This window comes from Periophthalmus magnuspinnatus, chromosome 24 (genome assembly GCF_009829125.3).
Source record: "Periophthalmus magnuspinnatus isolate fPerMag1 chromosome 24, fPerMag1.2.pri, whole genome shotgun sequence".
Lineage (NCBI taxonomy): Eukaryota > Metazoa > Chordata > Actinopteri > Gobiiformes > Gobiidae > Periophthalmus > Periophthalmus magnuspinnatus.
In genome coordinates this window covers 4,106,622-4,124,672 of record NC_047149.1, presented here as the reverse complement: position 1 = coordinate 4,124,672, position 18,051 = coordinate 4,106,622, and the positions used below count along the sequence as shown (strand labels likewise).

Below are 18,051 nucleotides of genomic sequence, written 5' to 3'. Positions count from 1 at the left end.
GAAGTAACAGTACTCTTACTTGAGTGAAAGTTTTGGCTACTTTATCTTCTCACTGTGAGTAAGATTACAAGCTTTTGTTGACAGTACTACATTATTTGAACATTTGTGTTTCTTGCAGTACTCTTTAAGATATGATTTCGTTGTGCTATTTTTGTGGTCTGTCATTTGAAAATACCACTTTTTATGCATTATTCAATATTTTATCTTTTAAAAAAACAAACAAAACAAAACTATTAACCTTCTGGATTTAACCTTAGACTACCAGAAGACTATATGTTTTTCACCTACTGCTTTTTGCATTGTTGCCTTTCAGCAGCTGAGAATACAGTGTTGTACAGGACACTTTAGAGCAGGGGTCCCCAACACTGTGCCCGCGGGCGCCATGTCGCCCCCAAGCCCCACATGAGTCGCCCACAGACCGGTTCTAAAAATAGCACAACTCACTAATGAGCTGCATCTAAAATTTTATTTTATTCTGTTGCTATTTTTTTTAATCACCCTTGCGTTTATATAGATTTAAAAATGACAATATCTTAAACATATGTTCATTATACGTGAAGTTTAGATAAGTTAAGGTGAACTTTGACCTACTCACTTCAAAGGTCAGTATTGTGCACCTGTGACAAAACAGTGCTCTGCTCTGCGAGCGCTGTGAGGATGCGCTGAATGCAGTTTCTTTGCAGGTACTGGGTACCCCTGTGCATAAAAGCACTGTAACATGTCTTCACTCTGCAAATATAGTTGACCTAAAACATGACAAATTCACTATATTAGTTCAGGGTAATACATTAGAGTTAGATAAATAATCAAAATACTGTTGATCAAAATCACTGTTGATCTAGTACTGCAGACATGTTAGACACTGAGAGGCCAGAATAACTGGGTTAAGCCAACTACCAATGTATTATTTCAAAACATTCACATGCATTTGGGTTTATTAAAACATAACAAAACAGTATCTTCTAATTTAACATGTATGCAAAGAGCTCAACAATTGCTGTTTTGCCATGTGCGTTCAGCTTTTGGCATAAACTGAAATTTTAGAAACGAACATGAGAAGCGTTTTGGTCTCTACAGTTTTGTCATTTTGGTTCCTTCTGTTGGGTTTGCTGTATTCTTGTATGTTTGTAGCATCAGTGTCTGACACAAATGTTTCTCTCCACAGATCTGTGTGAGACAAAGCCCAGCTCTGCTCCGGACGTCCAGACCTCCTGCACACGTCCTCACATCAGGAGCTAAGTCCTCACACACTCTTGCACATACAGACATACACATTTACACAAATACACACACACGCCTCCGCCTTGCCTACCCCCGCCGTGTCCCTCCTTGCTACCCTCGCTATGCCCCTACCCGCCACTTCCGCTATGACCCTCCCCGCTACCCCCGCCATGCCCACCTCTGCTGCCCCCGCCATGCCCCTTCCCACCGCTACGGCTACGCCCCTCCGTGCTGCTCGTGCTATGCGCCTCTCTACTCGTGCTAAGCTGCGCCGTATACGTCTTGCTGATGCCCGCGTTGCTCCACATGCTAAGATCCACCCTGCTCCTTTTGCGATGCCCCTCCCTTCTCATCTTGCTAAGCTGCTCCGTATTCGTCTTGCTAAGGCCCCCGTTGCTCCTCCTGCTAAGGTCCTCCCTGCTCATCGTGCTAAGGTCCTCCCTGCTCATCGTGCTAAGGTCCTCTCTGCTCATCGTGATATGGTCCTCTCTGCTCATTGTGCTATGCCCCTCCCTGCTGCTCAGGTGATCCGTATTCATGTTGCTAAACCCCGTGTTGCTCCCCCTCCTGAGGTCTTCCCTGTTAGTCCTGCTATGCTCCTCCCCGCCGCTCCCGCCATGCCCACCTCTGCTGCCCCCGCCATGCCCCTTCCCACCGCTACGGCTACGCCCCTCCGTGCTGCTCGTGCTATGCGCCTCTCTACTCGTGCTAAGCTGCGCCGTATACGTCTTGCTGAGGCCCGCGTTGCTCCACATGCTAAGATCCACCCTGCTCCTTTTGCGATGCCCCTCCCTGCTCATCTTGCTAAGCTGCTCCGTATTCGTCTTGCTAAGGCCCCCGTTGCTCTTCCTGCTAAGGTCCTCCCTGCTCATCGTGCTAAGGTCCTCTCTGCTCATTGTGCTATGCCCCTCCCTGCTGCTCAGGTGATCCGTATTCATGTTGCTAAACCCCGTGTTGCTCCCCCTCCTGAGGTCTTCCCTGTTAGTCCTGCTATGCTCCTCCCCGCCGCTCCCGCCATGCCCACCTCTGCTGCCCCCCGCCATGCCCCTTCCCACCGCTACGGCTACGCCCCTCCGTGCTGCTCGTGCTATGCGCCTCTCTACTCGTGCTAAGCTGCGCCGTATACGTCTTGCTGAGGCCCGCGTTGCTCCACATGCTAAGAGCCACCCTGCTCCTTCTGCGATGCCCCCCCCCTGCTCATCTTGCTAAGCTGCTCCGTATTCGTCTTGCTAAGGCCCCCGTTGCTCTTCCTGCTAAGGTCCTCCTTGCTCATCATGCTAAGATCTTCTCTGCTCATTGTGCTAAGGTCCTCTCTGCTCATCGTGATATGGTCCTCTCTGCTCATTGTGCCACGCCCCTCCCCGCTGCTCCCGCCATGCCCACCCCGTCCGCTCCCGCCATGCCCACCCCCATTGCCCCTGCCATGCCCTTCCCTGCTGCCCCCTCCATTCCCCTCCCTGCTCCTCCCTCTAAGCCCCTCCGTATTCGTCTTTGTGAGGCCCGCCCTGTTCCTTATGCTAAACCCCGCGTTGCTCCTCCTGCTAAGGCCCTCTCTGCTCCTCCTGCTAAGGCTCTCCTTGCTCCCTTTGCTACGCTTGCGGCTGCTACTGCAGGGGCCCTCAGATCATCCATGTCCCGTTTTCTGTCATTTCTGACTCCACGGATGCCAACTAACTATGACATATGACTGACTAACTATGACACTGTATCATAATATACATAAGTGTTTTGTTGTAAATAGTGTGATTCTTGTGTTCCGTGTGAAACAAAAAAAAAAAAAAAAAAAAAAATTAAGAAATCTGCAAAAATATGCCTGATGTTAAATTAAGTATAGTGTTGTGTGTATTACTGATCATTCTGTGATTTATGTTGTAAATAGCATGTAAATAGTGTGTGTTTAGTTCTTGTGTTTTAGTGTGAAGCAATCAAACAAAAAACATATAAATAAAATGTTAGGTATAAGATATTTTGTTTTCTGCTCCCCCTCTTCTTGTGTCGTGTGTTTGTTCCCACAGAGCTGGTGGTGACGAGGGCTCCTCCTGGAGCAGACCAGACCAACCCCTCTTCTCTGTTTTTGTGTTTTTGTGTTTGGGCAGCACGGTGGCAACTCTCATGCCTCACAGGAAGGCCTGTGTGGAGTTTGTCATGTTTCTCCCCGTGTCTGGATGGGTTTCCTCCGGGTACTCCGGTTTCCCCCATCAACTAAAACATGACACCCCCCCACCCCCCCCCACCCCCCTTTCAAATCTTTCAAATAATATAATATTCTTAAAGCATACATGTTGTTTTTGTGATTCTTGTCAAATGCCAATTGAGTGTTTTTGTCCTTTGTGTTCAATGCACTTTGTTCAGTGGAATAGTTCTTGTGAAATATATATAACAGTTACAAACTAATAATACATTAACTTCCAGTACCTGGTTTTCATGATTAAGAGGTCACTATTGTAGCATTTGTGTACACTGCACATAGAGCTTTTATGTGTGGAGTTTGCATGTTTCTGCCTGTGTCTCGGTGGGTTTCAATGAGCAACACACTACATTTTGAGGTGAGAGAATTTTCCTTGTGTTCAAATTGATAGGTGACCAATGAGCAACTTTGTTTCAAGCATCACTAAAATAAACAAATCTGATTGCACAGTAGCCTACTGTTTGGCTCGAGACATAACAAGGGAGTGGTGCCAGGTAGAGACCGATATCCTGTTTAAAAATACAAAGGTATTTAGTGTGGATTTGCCAGGTGACTAGTTAATAGTAATTCCATAGTTTCCATAGTCCCCCCCTGTGTGTGTGTGTGTTTGTTTGGGTGTGTGGGTGTGTGTGTGTGGGTGGGAGGTCTGCACAACATCTTCATGAGTTCAGGTGCATTCCATAGGTGTGCGCCCCCTGGTGGCATGTGTCATTTACCTTCACATTAGTAAATCAAGCTTGATTTACTAAGTTTGATGTAGTGCTGTACTGCTAGAAAATACCTTACAAAAATAAAATGAAATAAACTGGCACGGCATAGAAGGTAAACAGCGCCCGCTACTGGTATTAAAGTGGTTTAGCCACAGATCAAATTGAACCTTCCCAAATACCGAATCATAAACTACAATATCCCACTTTATGTACAACTAAGCAGTGTTTATAGACTATCTGGTTTATAGACTATGAATGTAAAAATGACATTGTTACCTCTGTCTCTGTTATTACGTTTTCACAAGGTATATTTTGTTAAAGTTATGAAGTAGCTACAATTGAGAAAAACTCACTTCGAATGTTATATTTGCCTATTGATATTCAATCTAAACAGAAATAAACAGCTGCGACGAAATAATAATTAAAAAAAAAAACGTATGTAATGCACGTAACGTACGCGCAAAGACACCGATGGAAGTATGGTCCGTGGTGTAGGCATGTCCCATTTCGACAAGATGGCGGCTACAGTGAGGAGTACAAATTTTCGACCGGGTACTTCGATCGGTACTTAGGGGAGCACTTCGAATGGTACCTTCGAACGGTGCATTTGGCGAATTGAGACACAGCCCTAGAGTCATAGATCAGTGCAGACCACGTTAGCGAACAGGCTTTTATAATTTGACGAATCTTATGTGTATCACTGATTAAGAAAATAAAAGTAGCTCATTCCTCCTCTGTAGTCTGCAGCAGAGGACCATCCCGTCTGCACAAAGAGTGAAAGTGTGGGAACGTTTAGGATGTGTCCAAACCGGTTCTGGTTTGAGCCCTGTTTCGTTCCAGGATGTAGACTTGGTTTAGTCCTGGTTTGGAATTAACTCTGCAGCCTGCGCATCCATGAGTGTGGAGCTCTCCTTCGCTGTGGTTTTCCTACAGATTTTACTTTTTCACACTTTTTTTGTTTTCTTGCTGAGGGGGAGGTTCTGAGGACTGGGGATGCTCTGGGACAGTTTACAAAAATACACTGGATTGAATTAAAGGTTAGGGTATTTAGCCTGAACTCTTGCTGGTTTAAGTACTACAATCACAACTGAACCTGTGTGTCCAGAGTCTTAACCTGCAGAGAGAGACACATACAACTGTTTCTCATTCTCAGTATATGCAAAACTCAGAACCTCCAGAATTCAGTCACTGGACCAACTGGATTTCAGCATTGAAACTGGCAACCCAAAGGAGAGACTCTTGTGAGGCTCATTCTCCTTTCTGATTGAATAATCGTCTTGAGAACCTAAACATCAAATTATAACAGAACGTAGCTATCACATATGTTTCTGGTAAGTATAAATCAGCATTATAATTGTTATCAGTAAAAATTATATCTTATATATCATGTTTATCTTGTTTTGATATTTGAAAACAAAAAAATGTCATATTCTTCCTTCAATCAAATAAATAAATCATATCTAAGTATGTTACATTCACAATGGTCTCAAATCACTATTACTATGTTACTAACCATTACTGAATCGAATGTCACTGCTAATATACAACACTATAAAATTCAAACCAAGACAACGTATAAGTTCTAGTGTTATTTTTATGTTATATTTATTGCATAGTGGAAAATAGTTTGATTCAGCATTACAGGCAGGTAGTGAAATACTTTGACGTAATCTGCTTAGAGGTATACATGGGAGTCGTGAACTAAAGCGATAAGGCATTAAAGTGACGTGTGTCTATAGAAAAGAAGCTTGAGCATCAATACATTACACGGTCGTTAGATTGTGCTTTGAAAATAATTACAGCTAAATCAGAGATGAAAAAAGACATTCAGGAATAAAATATTTAAAATGCATTTGAGAGTTTAAAATCTTTAGCACCATAGCAGCACAGAAGTCAAAGTCTGTCATACAAATGCATAAGGATAATAAAATAGCACTTTTGATTTAAGCTTCTTTATGTGTACATTCAGTCTAGGTTTATCAAGTTTTGTGGGTGGATTTTCGAGATGGTGAACTGAGGCGTTTCTTCAGGCCATTTTGTTCTTGATTGTGAACAGTTGAGACGCGCACTGCAGTACCCAGAACAGCAGAGAGAGGGAGACAAAGGCCTGCCAAATGAAGACAAGATACAGTTACACAGGGCACAGCATTTACAGTTTAAAAAAGCAATAAAACAAAACTAAAAATTAATTGAAAACGTATCTAAATGTTTGATACAGTTCTGCTCGTCCCTAATTTGCAGATATAGGCAGAACTCATTTACATTGACTTGAGTAACCTTTTTGAGTCATATTTTTTATTGAAGTAACAGTACTCTTACTTGAGTAAAAGTGTTGGTTACTCTTCCCACTGTGAGTAAATCTACAAGTGACGAAAAGTTTATGTCGACAATATGTGTAGTATGTTAATGCTATTGGAAGTATAAATATTTCATTTTAACTATAGCAAAACATGAGCTCCCAACCAAACCAAGACAACTGTAAACTCCAATGTTGAAAACACACTTAACATTTTTATTATAAAGCTCTGACTTGTTTTATGAGTATAAGCCATTGTGTGAAGCTTTTGCTGTGACTGAGTGAGATTGTCCTACTGTGTCTGAGCGACAGTCCGGTAACTCTTTTTCAGTATATGACACGATCATTTGATTTTTACAACTCATAAACTAGTGACAGTATCAATGACCAACACACACTGAGGGGAATCTGTATCTGCACAGCTGCTCTATTACTGTACATTTACATATCAAAACACAATATAAAATGTGTATTTGTATATTTGGATATAAAATATAGTCAAAACGAGTGGTATGGGTCAAAATAAATATATATTTACAAACCACACACTGCAAACAGTGAACAAACACACACACACTTCAAAATGTGTGCTAATGATTACGCGTGATATATTTGACCCACAATTAAGTCAATAGCAGAATAAACCACACTTACCGATCAGGAACAGCATCCAGTCCATCAGCACATAAGGTCCTCTGCTCCTGAGTCCACCATGAGATCTTCACTCGGTTCCACGAACCGCTCCGGGTCCGAGATGCCTCTAGTTTAACTTGTACAAACATCCACAGTGTCCTCGGTCGCGTACTTCTTTTGTTTTGTCCGTTTCGTCATATTTAAAACGCAAAACTGCTGCAAAACAGTGCGTAACAGTGCGCCCGAGGGCGGGCCGTCGGAACGTTAAAGAGTATTTTGAAGGGACCCTTCAAAGGGTGCATTTAGCGAAATGGGACACGGCCCTTCACTCTGAGGCTCCTCCCTCTCCTTCACTCTGAGGCTCCTCCCTCTCCTTCACTCTGAGGCTCCTCCCTCTCCTTCACTCTGAGGCTCCTCCCTCTCCTTCACTCTGAGGCTCCTCCCTCTCCTTCACTCTGAGGCTCCTCCCTCTCCTTCATTCTGAGGCTCTCCCCACTCCTTCACGCTGCCTGTGTGACATTTTAGTTTGTAACGAGTATGATCATTCTTTCTCTTTTCTCTGAGACTATGAGGCGATTATCGTGAGATAAACAGCATTTTGTAGCTTGGCCCCAGTAGAAAAAAAACTGTAATGGTTTAACTCCAGTGGCCTTGATCTGCCCGTGCATGTGTTTATCCATGTCTGCTCCTAAACCCAGAGCCCACTGCTTGCTGTGCCCCGCGTTACAACAGCAAAAAGATGAAAACCTCTGTGCTCAGAGAAGGGACTACAGGGAAAAGGACTGATGTAAAGTTTGTGCAGATCTCTGAACGGAGAGAAGGGACAGAATGACAGCGGGACTGATGTCTGCTGCGCATCAGCTGGACAGAATAAACACAGAGAAATTAGGTCAGCACAGAAGTTGTTGGGACATGATGCCGTCCACAGGAAACATAAATATCAGAGGGGACTGTCCCCGGCAAGCTCAACATTGGACATGTCCACACTGATCCTATATAAAGCCTCTGAATCGAAGGACAATGGACTTGGAAACAAAAGCACAACATGTTGTCTTTAAGCTTTTGAAGTCCTTTGTTTGAGAAATTCATAAACTTAATCAGGGAATACTGACTTGTCTCACCTGAGAGTGTCCAGTCTGCAGGGGGCGCTCTTCAGTCCAGAACACAGCAGCTCCACTCCTGAGTCCTGGAGGTGGTTGTGACTGAGATCCAGATGTGTGAGACTGGAGGAGCTGAGGACTGAGGACAGAGGACCCAGAGGACCACAGCTGTGACAGGACAGTCCACACCCAATCAGACTGAGGAGAGAGAGGGATATTAGAGAATAGAACTGCCACATAGGGCTGGGGAAAAAATGATTCATCAAATTTTAAGTTCAAAACAACATATTATTTGGAAGAATATTCAATTTTATATCCCTCACTTTCTATCAATGGAACTACAGAGCGTCCTATGGCCCACACTCACACCTGTACAACCAAATCAAGCCACAGTCTGGTGACATCATAACACGAAGCTGTTTGTTTGCATGTGGAGCAGCAGAGCTAACGCTTTAGCGGAGAAAATAACAACAGAGTTGTGAAATGTGTCTTAAACAGTGAGTCAGATATAAGTCCTGTTGTGTTACTCCTCTGAGTTTATGGATTAAACAACAGTGTGGAGCAGCGAGGATAACAGGAGACAAGGACGAGGAACTTCTGTATGTCACAGACAGAGGCTGAGCGCGGGTGAGCCGTGAGTTTGGAGCAGAGTTCATTCACTTTTTCCTCTTATCCTCTGTCCTATCCACACCACAACACAGGGCTCTAAACATAAACAGTGTGCGTACATGAGAAACATGCTGTGCTTTGGCCCAAAGTCCCTCTCACACTAGACAAACGTACTGCACTTCAGGGGCTGTCCGAGCTTGGTTCCATTGGGCCAGTGTGAGCTCAGCCTTAAGCCTCATTTCCACCGTTTCACTTGGGGCCACCTTGACGCAGAATAGTTGGAGAGGGGTTACCCCCAGCTGGGGAATGTTTCCATTACAAATGGTCCAGGATGCTTTTGGGTGTGACACAGTTCTAGCAAGACACACCCAAAGGCGTGACAAGTGAGACAGCTATAAGAACACAGTGGCTGGACATGCCTCCACAGTTACTGGACCAGCAGTACGTCAGGAGTGGCACATGACATTTCTCAGATAAACGATCATCATTAAAAAAACATTAAAAAAAACCTGATATAATAATAAAATAATTGTGTCTCACCAGACGCTGACTTGATTTTGTGACATACCGTTTCCAGTGATGTCTCTTATATATTGAACAGACCTATCCGGCCATTTCCTGTTTATCCACACTCCACTCCCGTCAAGATAAAAACAAAGATAACATTTGCTGCATATAATGGAACTAGCACTAGTAAACCCCAATGCGTTAAATAAAGAGGGGTTAAAACGCAGCGTAGAGGAGCAGATACATGAAATAAATGCAAAAACTGACGATAAACTGGAATTAGTTTAGTGTTTATATTAGCTTTAGCCTCGTCTCACAGCGTCGCAAACTTAATACTAAACGTCTTGTTGTGATACACTGAGATCAGCCTTATGAGAGAATAATTCAGGTATGATTTAGATTTTATTAAGTTAATATTAGTTATGTTGAGGTGACTTCAGTTGTTCACTTAGCAGAGCCCTGAACCCAGAACATGGAGATGCAACTGGAGTTTCTGCAGGTCCGATGACTCCACGGGGGGTGTGACTAGCACCAAGCCCCACGAGCCGGTCCCAGGTCCCAAGTGTTCCAGAACCATTTGAAAGGTAGTACCTCCTGCAGTATGTTTTGGACCCCTAAAAGGGGGTAGGACAGATAGCTTTAGGCAGTGGAAACACTCAGGGTCCACATCGTATCTGGCCCGTACCGGCTCTATGGAAACAAGGCTGTAAGTGATGTGCTCATTGTGTGTGTTTAACTCCCAGAGAAAAGCAGAGGAGTTTAGCACAGGGTCACTTTGAAATCAGAAATGTGAAAGTGTGAGTCTTTTTCCCCACATCAGCCACGAGTTTAATGTAACAACACTCTAGTGTTTAGTTTTACCTCATTTATAAAATGGAGATGATTTCCCCCGATCATCAAAGAGTTAAACATCATCACTTCTTAAAACAATGTTGAAGTAACATCACATTCTTTAGGTGCTTTTTAGTTAAAAGGAGCTCACTATTTACTTCACAAGAACTTGAATTTAAACAATTAAACGTATTTTTGTTTTGACAGTTTTCTGCAGTTTGTAGAACATTTTTATTTTAGCAGGGAAAAAAAAAAAGAAAATATTTTTTTTGTTGATTTTAAAGCAAAATGGCCCAGCCCTACGACCAAACAAGAGTTTAATACTAATAATGCTTTACAGACCTCTCAAAGCACTACACTGCAGTCATTATTCATTCACTCCACACTTGATGGTGGTAAACTATTGCTGTAGCCACAGCTGTCCTGGGGTAGACTGACAGAAGCGAGGCTGCCAATCTGCACCATCAGCCCCTCCAACCAAAACAATCACTCATGCACACACCACTTTCATATTAGACAAGGTGAGAGTTGCTGTGTCTTGCCTAAGGACACAACCACAGAACTTAGCCCAAGCAGGAATTGATCCTCCGACCACTGCTCTGATCACTGAGTCATTGCCTCCCCAAAATAAAGTTTAAATACAATGTGGACTTACAGGGCTTTGGTGCAGGCTCTGACCACCGGCAGCAGACCCAGGAGAGCTCTCTCTGAGGCCTCATATTTCCTCAGGTCAAACTCCTCCAGGACTGAGCCTGAGGACAGTAAGAGGAAGGACACAGCCGACCACTCAGCAGGAGACATGCTTCGAAAAGAAAGACGTCCTCCTCTCATGTTCTTCTGTATCTCCTTCACCAGACTGAGGTCGTTCATCTCGTTCAGACAGTGGAGCAGGTTCAGGCTTCTCTCTACAGACAGACCCTTTTCATTCAACTTCTATTTGATGTACTTTACTGTCTCCTGATTGGTCCAATCACTTCCTGTGTGAGTCAGCAGGCCTTGCAGCAGCTTCTGATTGGTTGGCAGAGACAGCCCCAGGAGGAAGAGCAGGAACAAGTCCAGGTGTCCATTTGGACTCTGTAAGGCCTGGTTCACAGCAGAGCGGTAGAATGCTGCCTCAGGGTCTAGACTCTCACAGGAGTGTGGTGGCTCCAGCAGGTTCTCTCCAGAACTGAAGAAGCTCTGATGGATGTGAAGAGCAGCCAAAAACTCTTGCACACTCAGGTGTATGAAGCAGTAGACCTTGTCCTGGTACAGGCCTGGCTCCTCTCTAAAAACCTGTGTGAACACTCCAGAGTACACTGAGGCTGCTGCAGCGTCCAGCCCACACTCGCTCAGGTCACACTCATAGAAGATCAGGTTTCCTTTCTGCAGCTGCTCAAAGGCCAGTTTTCCCAGAGACTTCATCATCTCCCTGGTCTCTGGCGTCCAGTGAAGGTCCGCCCCTGATCTCTGGTGATACTTGATGTTCTGGACTTTGGCCTGCACCACCAGGAAGTGAACGAACATCTGTGTGAGAGTGTGGGGCAGCTCTGGTTCCTCTGTTTGTTCCAGAAGTTTCTGTAGAACTGTGGAGAGGATCCAGCAGAAAACCGGGATGCGACTCATGATGTGGAGGCTGCGGATGCTCTTGATGTGGGAGATGATGGCTGTGGCCTGTTCTCTGAACCTCTTTGTGAAGTACTCCTCCTTCTGCGAGTCGGTGAACCCTCGCACCTCTGTCACCATGGAGACACACTCAGCAGGGATCTGATTGGCTGCGGCGGGGCGTGTGGTTATCCAGAGGTGAGCGGAGGGAAGCAGCCTCCCCCTGATGATGTTCACCAGCAGCACGTGCACTGAGGCAGACTCTGTGGGGTCGGTCAAGACACGGGTTCTGTTGAAGTCCAGAGGAGGTCTGCACTCGTCCAGACCGTCAAAGATGAAGAGCACCCGGAGCTGTTGGAAGCTGCAGAGATCTTTGGATGGACTGAAGAAGTGGTGCAGCAGTCCCACCATGCTGAACTGTGTGTCTCTGAGCACATTGAGCTCTCTGAAAGTGAACGGGAACAGCAGCTGGAGGTCCTGGTGGGCGTGGCCTTCAGCCCAGTCCAGACTCAACTTCTGTGTCAGCACTGTTTTCCCCACGCTGGCCACACCCTTTGTCAGCACCACTCTGATTGGCTCTGGTGAGTGTGGGCGGGGCTTAAAGATGTCTTCACATGTGATGGTGGTCTCTAGAGCGGCCGGTGTCTTGGATGGGGTCTCCATGTGTCTGACCTCATGTTCCTGGTTGACCTCTGAGGCTCCGCCCTCTGTGATGTAGAGCTCTGTGTAAATCTGGGTGAGGGAGGCGGAGTCTCCTGCTTTAGCCACACCCTCAAACACACGGCTGAACCTCTGCTTCAAATCAGACTTTATTTTATCACTGAATCCAACTTTACTCCCTTTAAAGAAGACAGAAGCGTTATAATGTTAAACATATGTAATAATTCATGTGGGAGGGCATCTGACACAGGGATATGGGAGAGATGGGAGGGCATCTGGAGGTTCTTACTGTTGAACAGACACTGGGCCAGACGCTCCTGGTCCATCCTCTTCAGGAAGTCCAGGGTGATGTTCAGAACCTCTCTGCTCTCCTCCTCCTCACTCTCGGAACATTCTGGGTAATCTGAGGCCAGGAGCCTGTGGAGCCTCTGGAGCTGCTGTTGGACAAACCTCAGGACCTGCTCCTCCAGACGCTGGAACAGAACAATAAGAGAAGTGTTTTAGTCAAGGAGAGTACCTGAGGAACACCCCCAGAACCTCACACATGCGATGCTCGTGAGGTACTCACTCTGAATATGGCGTCCAGCTGCTCCTTTGGGCCTGGCTCCCTGTCAAACAATAAATGCATCAAATGCACAGCACTAAACCTGGGACCAGCATCACCACCACAGAGTTCACACAGTCGCTCAGGCTACACATGAATGTTTACATCAGGTTTGTCATGACAGCCTGAAAAGTGTTCACCGCAGCCTGACACAACAGGAGACTGGCACTACTGGCCCTAGGCTTTTCCAGCAGCATTCTGAGGACATCATTAGAAGATCCTTTGAGCGTTTGTGTGTGGCCTTCTTATATTTGCACCACAGTGGGGCTGTATACAAGGGTGTACAGGAGGTCCACACACAGAGACAGTGAACAGGAGAGTCCCTCTGAGCAGGGACCAGCTGCCTTTGGGACAATTGACATCATCGGGTCTGATGGGCAAAGACTTGAGCCTTAGATCTGCTCAGTTCTAAAGACTATGGGTGCCGTTTGCTAAAATATTTTAGAAAGACTGATCTTTGGTTAAATGCAGTTGAAAACGGTCAAATCCATAACCTCCTGTAGGACAGTTGTTTCACTCTGATGGTGTATTCAGGTCAGTCCTGGTTCAGAACAGCTGATTCTCTGAGACCTCTGTACAATCTTTAGAAGACCCCGTGATCCTGTCCCACCTGAACTCATCTGTCTCACACTGGGAGTAGCTCCGTTCAAACACTGGATCACTGTTTGCACTGATGAAGGATATGTAGCATATAAACGCTGAATTGTAGATGAGTATGTTGCTACGTGTGTGTATGTATGTGGCTTACTAAACTTTGACCATTCTGAAAAATAAATTGAATTGAATTGAATTGAAATTGAAAGGACGAGCAGCAGGTGGTGCTGTCCTGTGAAGATGCCCTGAGCTCTGGATTAAGCAGGTCTTACCTCTGGTCTTCAGGAAGAGCCTCTCTAAACTCAGAGGATGGTCATTGGAGTGGTCACTTTTCAGAGACAGAGAGCTGGGAGCAGGTTTAGGTCTGGGTTTAGACCCGGGGCCAGGTCCAGGTGGGTCCATGTTGTAGGTGCTGGAATCAGAAGAGTCCATTTGAACAGAAGGTTTTCATGTGTTTTTATTATTATGTATTTATTTATTTCTCTCATTTATATTTTATATGTAACATTTACTTTGCCTGTTCTGACATTTACTTGTGGAACCTTCACCACTTTTGTGAAATAAAAATAAAAACTGAAAAAGAGAAAGTCCTTCACAGTGTCCTTCACTGAATAAGACCTGCCCCCAGCTCCTCATTGGTTCATCCTGGAGCTCAAGTATCACACATAAACACCGTGACACATATCCACTGTGATAGTGCACAGCACCACTGACATTAAACTACAACAGTCTGAGGTGTTGGAAAATGACTTCAAATCTCTTATAGATATGGAGCTAAAGACGGGAAAATGATGCATAATGACCGATTCCATTTGAGTGACATGAAGTTTACTTCACACTGGCTGAAGGGTTACTGCAGTGCTCACTTCCTTTTGTGGATTCCGGAAGAGGAGTACCTACTGAAAGACTCCTTATATTTAGGATAAACAACATCTAAAATATCTCGTAAACATAAAAGAAATGATTGGAGGTCATGTAACTTGGTCAAGATCAATATTACAAACAAACCTAATCCCCAGGCATCAAATCGATCCCGGTCAATCTCAAATAGGTATGGTATTCCTAAAGAGTCAGGACTATTTGATACACAAAATTTCAAGACAAGAAAGGGACTGGGAACTCTACATATGAATGTAATTAGTATCACATCTAAATGAGATTAACATTAAAGTCTGGGCAGATCAAACAGACCCAGATGTTTTTGTATTTTCTGAAACCTAGCTCTCAAATAAAATAAGTGATAAGGAAATCATTATGTCATTATCAAAATGACAAAGTGTCTTGTTGTGACTAACTCTACAGTAGGAGGTGTTTCCATTTATGTCAAAGATCACCTGTCTGTGGATCTTCTGTTCTCCTGCTCAAAGCCTAAATGTTTTAAGTATCTGTGTCTGTTAGCTGTGAAAATGATCCTGATCAGAAACTGCCTCTTGTTGGTATTTATTCAGCCCCTATAAATGCTCTTAATGCTCTGTTCATGATCATTTCTAAACTGGAAAGGCACGAGGTCCTAATAATGGGCCATAGAAATATTAATTGGCTGGAGAAAAAGTCTGAAACTTTGAAAGACCAACGCAATGGCCTGAATCTCTCTAGTAATGTAAATAAAGGCACACTCACTGATGTAATCTTAACAAAACTCCATAATTATGAGGCAAACAGTGTTTCACACTGGATTTTAGTGACCATTGTCCAACTGGATGTATTCAAAATACAGAAGTGAAAAAGACACATCATGTGTAAAGGTGAGGAGATCGTATAAACATTTCAATGTGCTGCCTCTCTGACCTTGTTACAGTGATATTACTCTAACATCAGCATTCCCCGACCCTGATGTAGCTTTCACATTTTTTATTAATACATTCAATGAAATCACAGACTGACATGCAGCTAAATGCTAGAATCAAAAACTAACAATCCTTGGTTCAACACAAGTTTAATTAGAGAAAGAAACACACAACTAGGTCAGATTTGGACTGGGCATTTGTTCCATTAAAAAGAAATAGATATTTATCAGCAGTGAGAAAGAATAAAAACGTCTTATTTTGTGTCTGCGCTGACAGAGAGTCACAGCAGAGTTCTGGAGGACAGTCAGATCCCTCTCAGAACTTAGTATTCATACATTACCAACCCATATTTTATTATCTTCAGGTGTTGTAAATACTAATACTACTACTACTGATATGTGATGCTTTTAATAGGCGTTTTATTTCTGCATGTGACGTTGTGGATTAAAAAGCACTGACAGAAATCCCTCGTATTATAGATTATATACTCACCTAAAAGTGAGTCGAGAATGGACACCATTACGACCTCTTTTAAAAGTTTTATTCATACCAACCATCTCAACCTGGGCGTGTCCCAGTTTGGAATTTTGAAAATGTAATCGCCCTATAATAGAAAGAGTAGACTTTTGACTTGACTTGGTCCAAGTAAAAACTAAACCAATCTACACAGAGCTGGACCAAGGAAGTGCGTAGTCTGCACCTTTTGTTTCATTGTTTTAAATGTTAATTCTAGGAAAAACTTACTGTGTCAGCGACATCTCCGCACAGGCCTCAAAAACATGGCTCTTGTGTCACACTTTCACTTTTGATTCTTTTGATGTTAGTGGCCCTTCCTCTTTGTGGTGACACTGAGCTCCAGCAGAGACCGCCACTCTCCAGGTCTCTGAGTAGAAACAACAGAAATATACAAGGACTAAAGCAGGACTAAACCAGAACTGAACCAGAACTGAACCAGGACTGAACCAGAACTGAACCAGAACTAAACCAGGACTGAACCAGAACTGAACCAGAACTAAACCAGGACTGAACCAGAACTGAACCAGAACTAAACCAAGACTACACCAGGACTGAACCAGAACTGAACCAGAACTAAACCAAGACTAAACCAGGACTGAACCAGAACTAAACCAAGACTAAACCAGGACTAATCCAGAACTGAACCAGAACTGAACCAGAACTAAACCAAGACTAAACCAGGACTGAACCAGAACTAAACCAAGACTAAACCAGGACTAAACCAGGACTAAACCAGAACTGAACCAGAACTAAACCAAGACTAAACCAGGACTGAATCAGAACTGAACCAGAACTAAACCAAGACTAAACCAGGACTGAACCAGAACTAAACCAAGACTAAACCAGGACTAATCCAGAACTGAACCAGCTCTTCAGTGAGCGCCCACTTTGGTTATTTTTTCTTCAACAGAAATACGTCATCAGAACAAGACTTGAACAGACGATCACAGATTTATCATCAGCGTCAGACTCAGAAGTGAGACGTTGAGTTGATATCGAGAAGTCATGGACAACCCAAACGTAAGTTTATTCTTTATCGCAGAATTTGTAATTTTACAGCCTGTACAATTTAATATCAGCATATAACTGCCAAATCTGAACTTAAAAAAAAAAAACATCTGTAGTACTTTAGACATAATACTATCTCAAAATCACATGATGGTTTCACGAAATACGTGATAGTTTTATGTTTTAAAAAAAGGATACAAAATGATCATGATAACATGTGATATTTAAACGAGGATCTAAAGTAGAGGATCTATCTTTTGCGTGTTGAGATAGGCTATGATACTGATGCTGGCATGAATTATGCAATATGTATACATGTCATATGTGTATTTGAGAAAGGATTATTGCAACAAAGATGTAGACCTATGTGTGTTGTAAAGCATGAACTTTGTATTTTGTAGGAAATACTTAATGGAATACTGGAGCGGCTAAAGATCAGACTTCAGTGGGCCCTGCGTCAGCCCACTGTGGATCTGGATTATCTGGAGTATGTGTGCAATCAAGAATGCATCCTGATTGATGCAGCTTCCCGCATATTCCTCATTCCTAAAGCCATTATTGAGGGTCTGGAGCATTTAGGTAGACTTGTTCAGTCTGCCATTGAAGATGAGCAACGTCCCACTTACTTTAGTTTGGAGCAAGGGGAAAGAGAAAGACCTAAATTTGTGTTTGCATCTGACTTCCTTCAAAATCTCCTTGAAATATCTTTGCCTGTAACGTGTGTGTGGCCAGTCTTTTAGGTGTTTGAGATGAGGTGAGATTACCATTTTCAGAAGGATGAAAGAAGAGGGCATTTCAACCAAAACAGCATACTTGTCAATGTCTGATAAAGAACTGGACAGCAAAGTTGAGCTGTTGTTGCTGTTGTCCAGGGGCCTTTGTCACTGGTGCACATTGATACAAATCACAAAATAATAAGGGTTGCAAAATACTTAACCTAGAGAAAACTGTGGACATTATACATAGCTTGCACTACTCACTACAAACAGCATCATATATGTGCACCATTTCTACAGCAATGATAGAGTACACTGAATAATTATATACTAATCTACTGATTTTATAAATCTAATAATCAAACTTTATTTATAAAGCACCCACCCCCCTACACACACCCACCTACACACAAGCACTACACACACCCACCTACACACACACCCACCTACACACAAGCACTACACACACCCACCTACACACACACCC

General features: G+C 43.7%; 2 protein-coding genes across 2 annotated transcripts in view; one reads left to right on the top strand and one right to left on the bottom strand.

Moving 5' to 3' along the window:
* Positions 1-18,051, top strand: part of LOC117393204 (microtubule-associated protein futsch-like) — a 299,761-nt gene that overhangs the window by 220,375 nt on the left and 61,335 nt on the right. The gene's annotated exons all lie outside the window — the stretch shown is intronic.
* On the bottom strand, positions 8,176-16,082 carry LOC117392984 (protein NLRC3-like). The gene is made up of 7 exons (XM_055232385.1): positions 16,069-16,082; positions 13,810-13,949; positions 13,522-13,613; positions 12,908-13,030; positions 12,629-12,812; positions 10,751-12,518; positions 8,176-8,346 (listed from the first exon to the last, which is right to left on the bottom strand). Exons 1-6 carry the CDS (start codon positions 16,080-16,082, stop codon positions 11,029-11,031), a joined length of 2,043 nt encoding a protein of 680 aa, XP_055088360.1. The 3' UTR covers positions 8,176-8,346; positions 10,751-11,028.

Excerpts from the sequence above, each read along its gene's own strand:
- LOC117392984 (XM_055232385.1), bottom strand. Across the intron at positions 13,614-13,809 it reads GCTCTTCCTGAAGACCAGAG|TGCAAACAGTGATCCAGTGT; the intron begins GTAAGACCTGCT and ends ATCCTTCATCAG. Across the intron at positions 12,519-12,628 it reads GGCCCAGTGTCTGTTCAACA|GGAGTAAAGTTGGATTCAGT; the intron begins GTAAGAACCTCC and ends TCTTCTTTAAAG.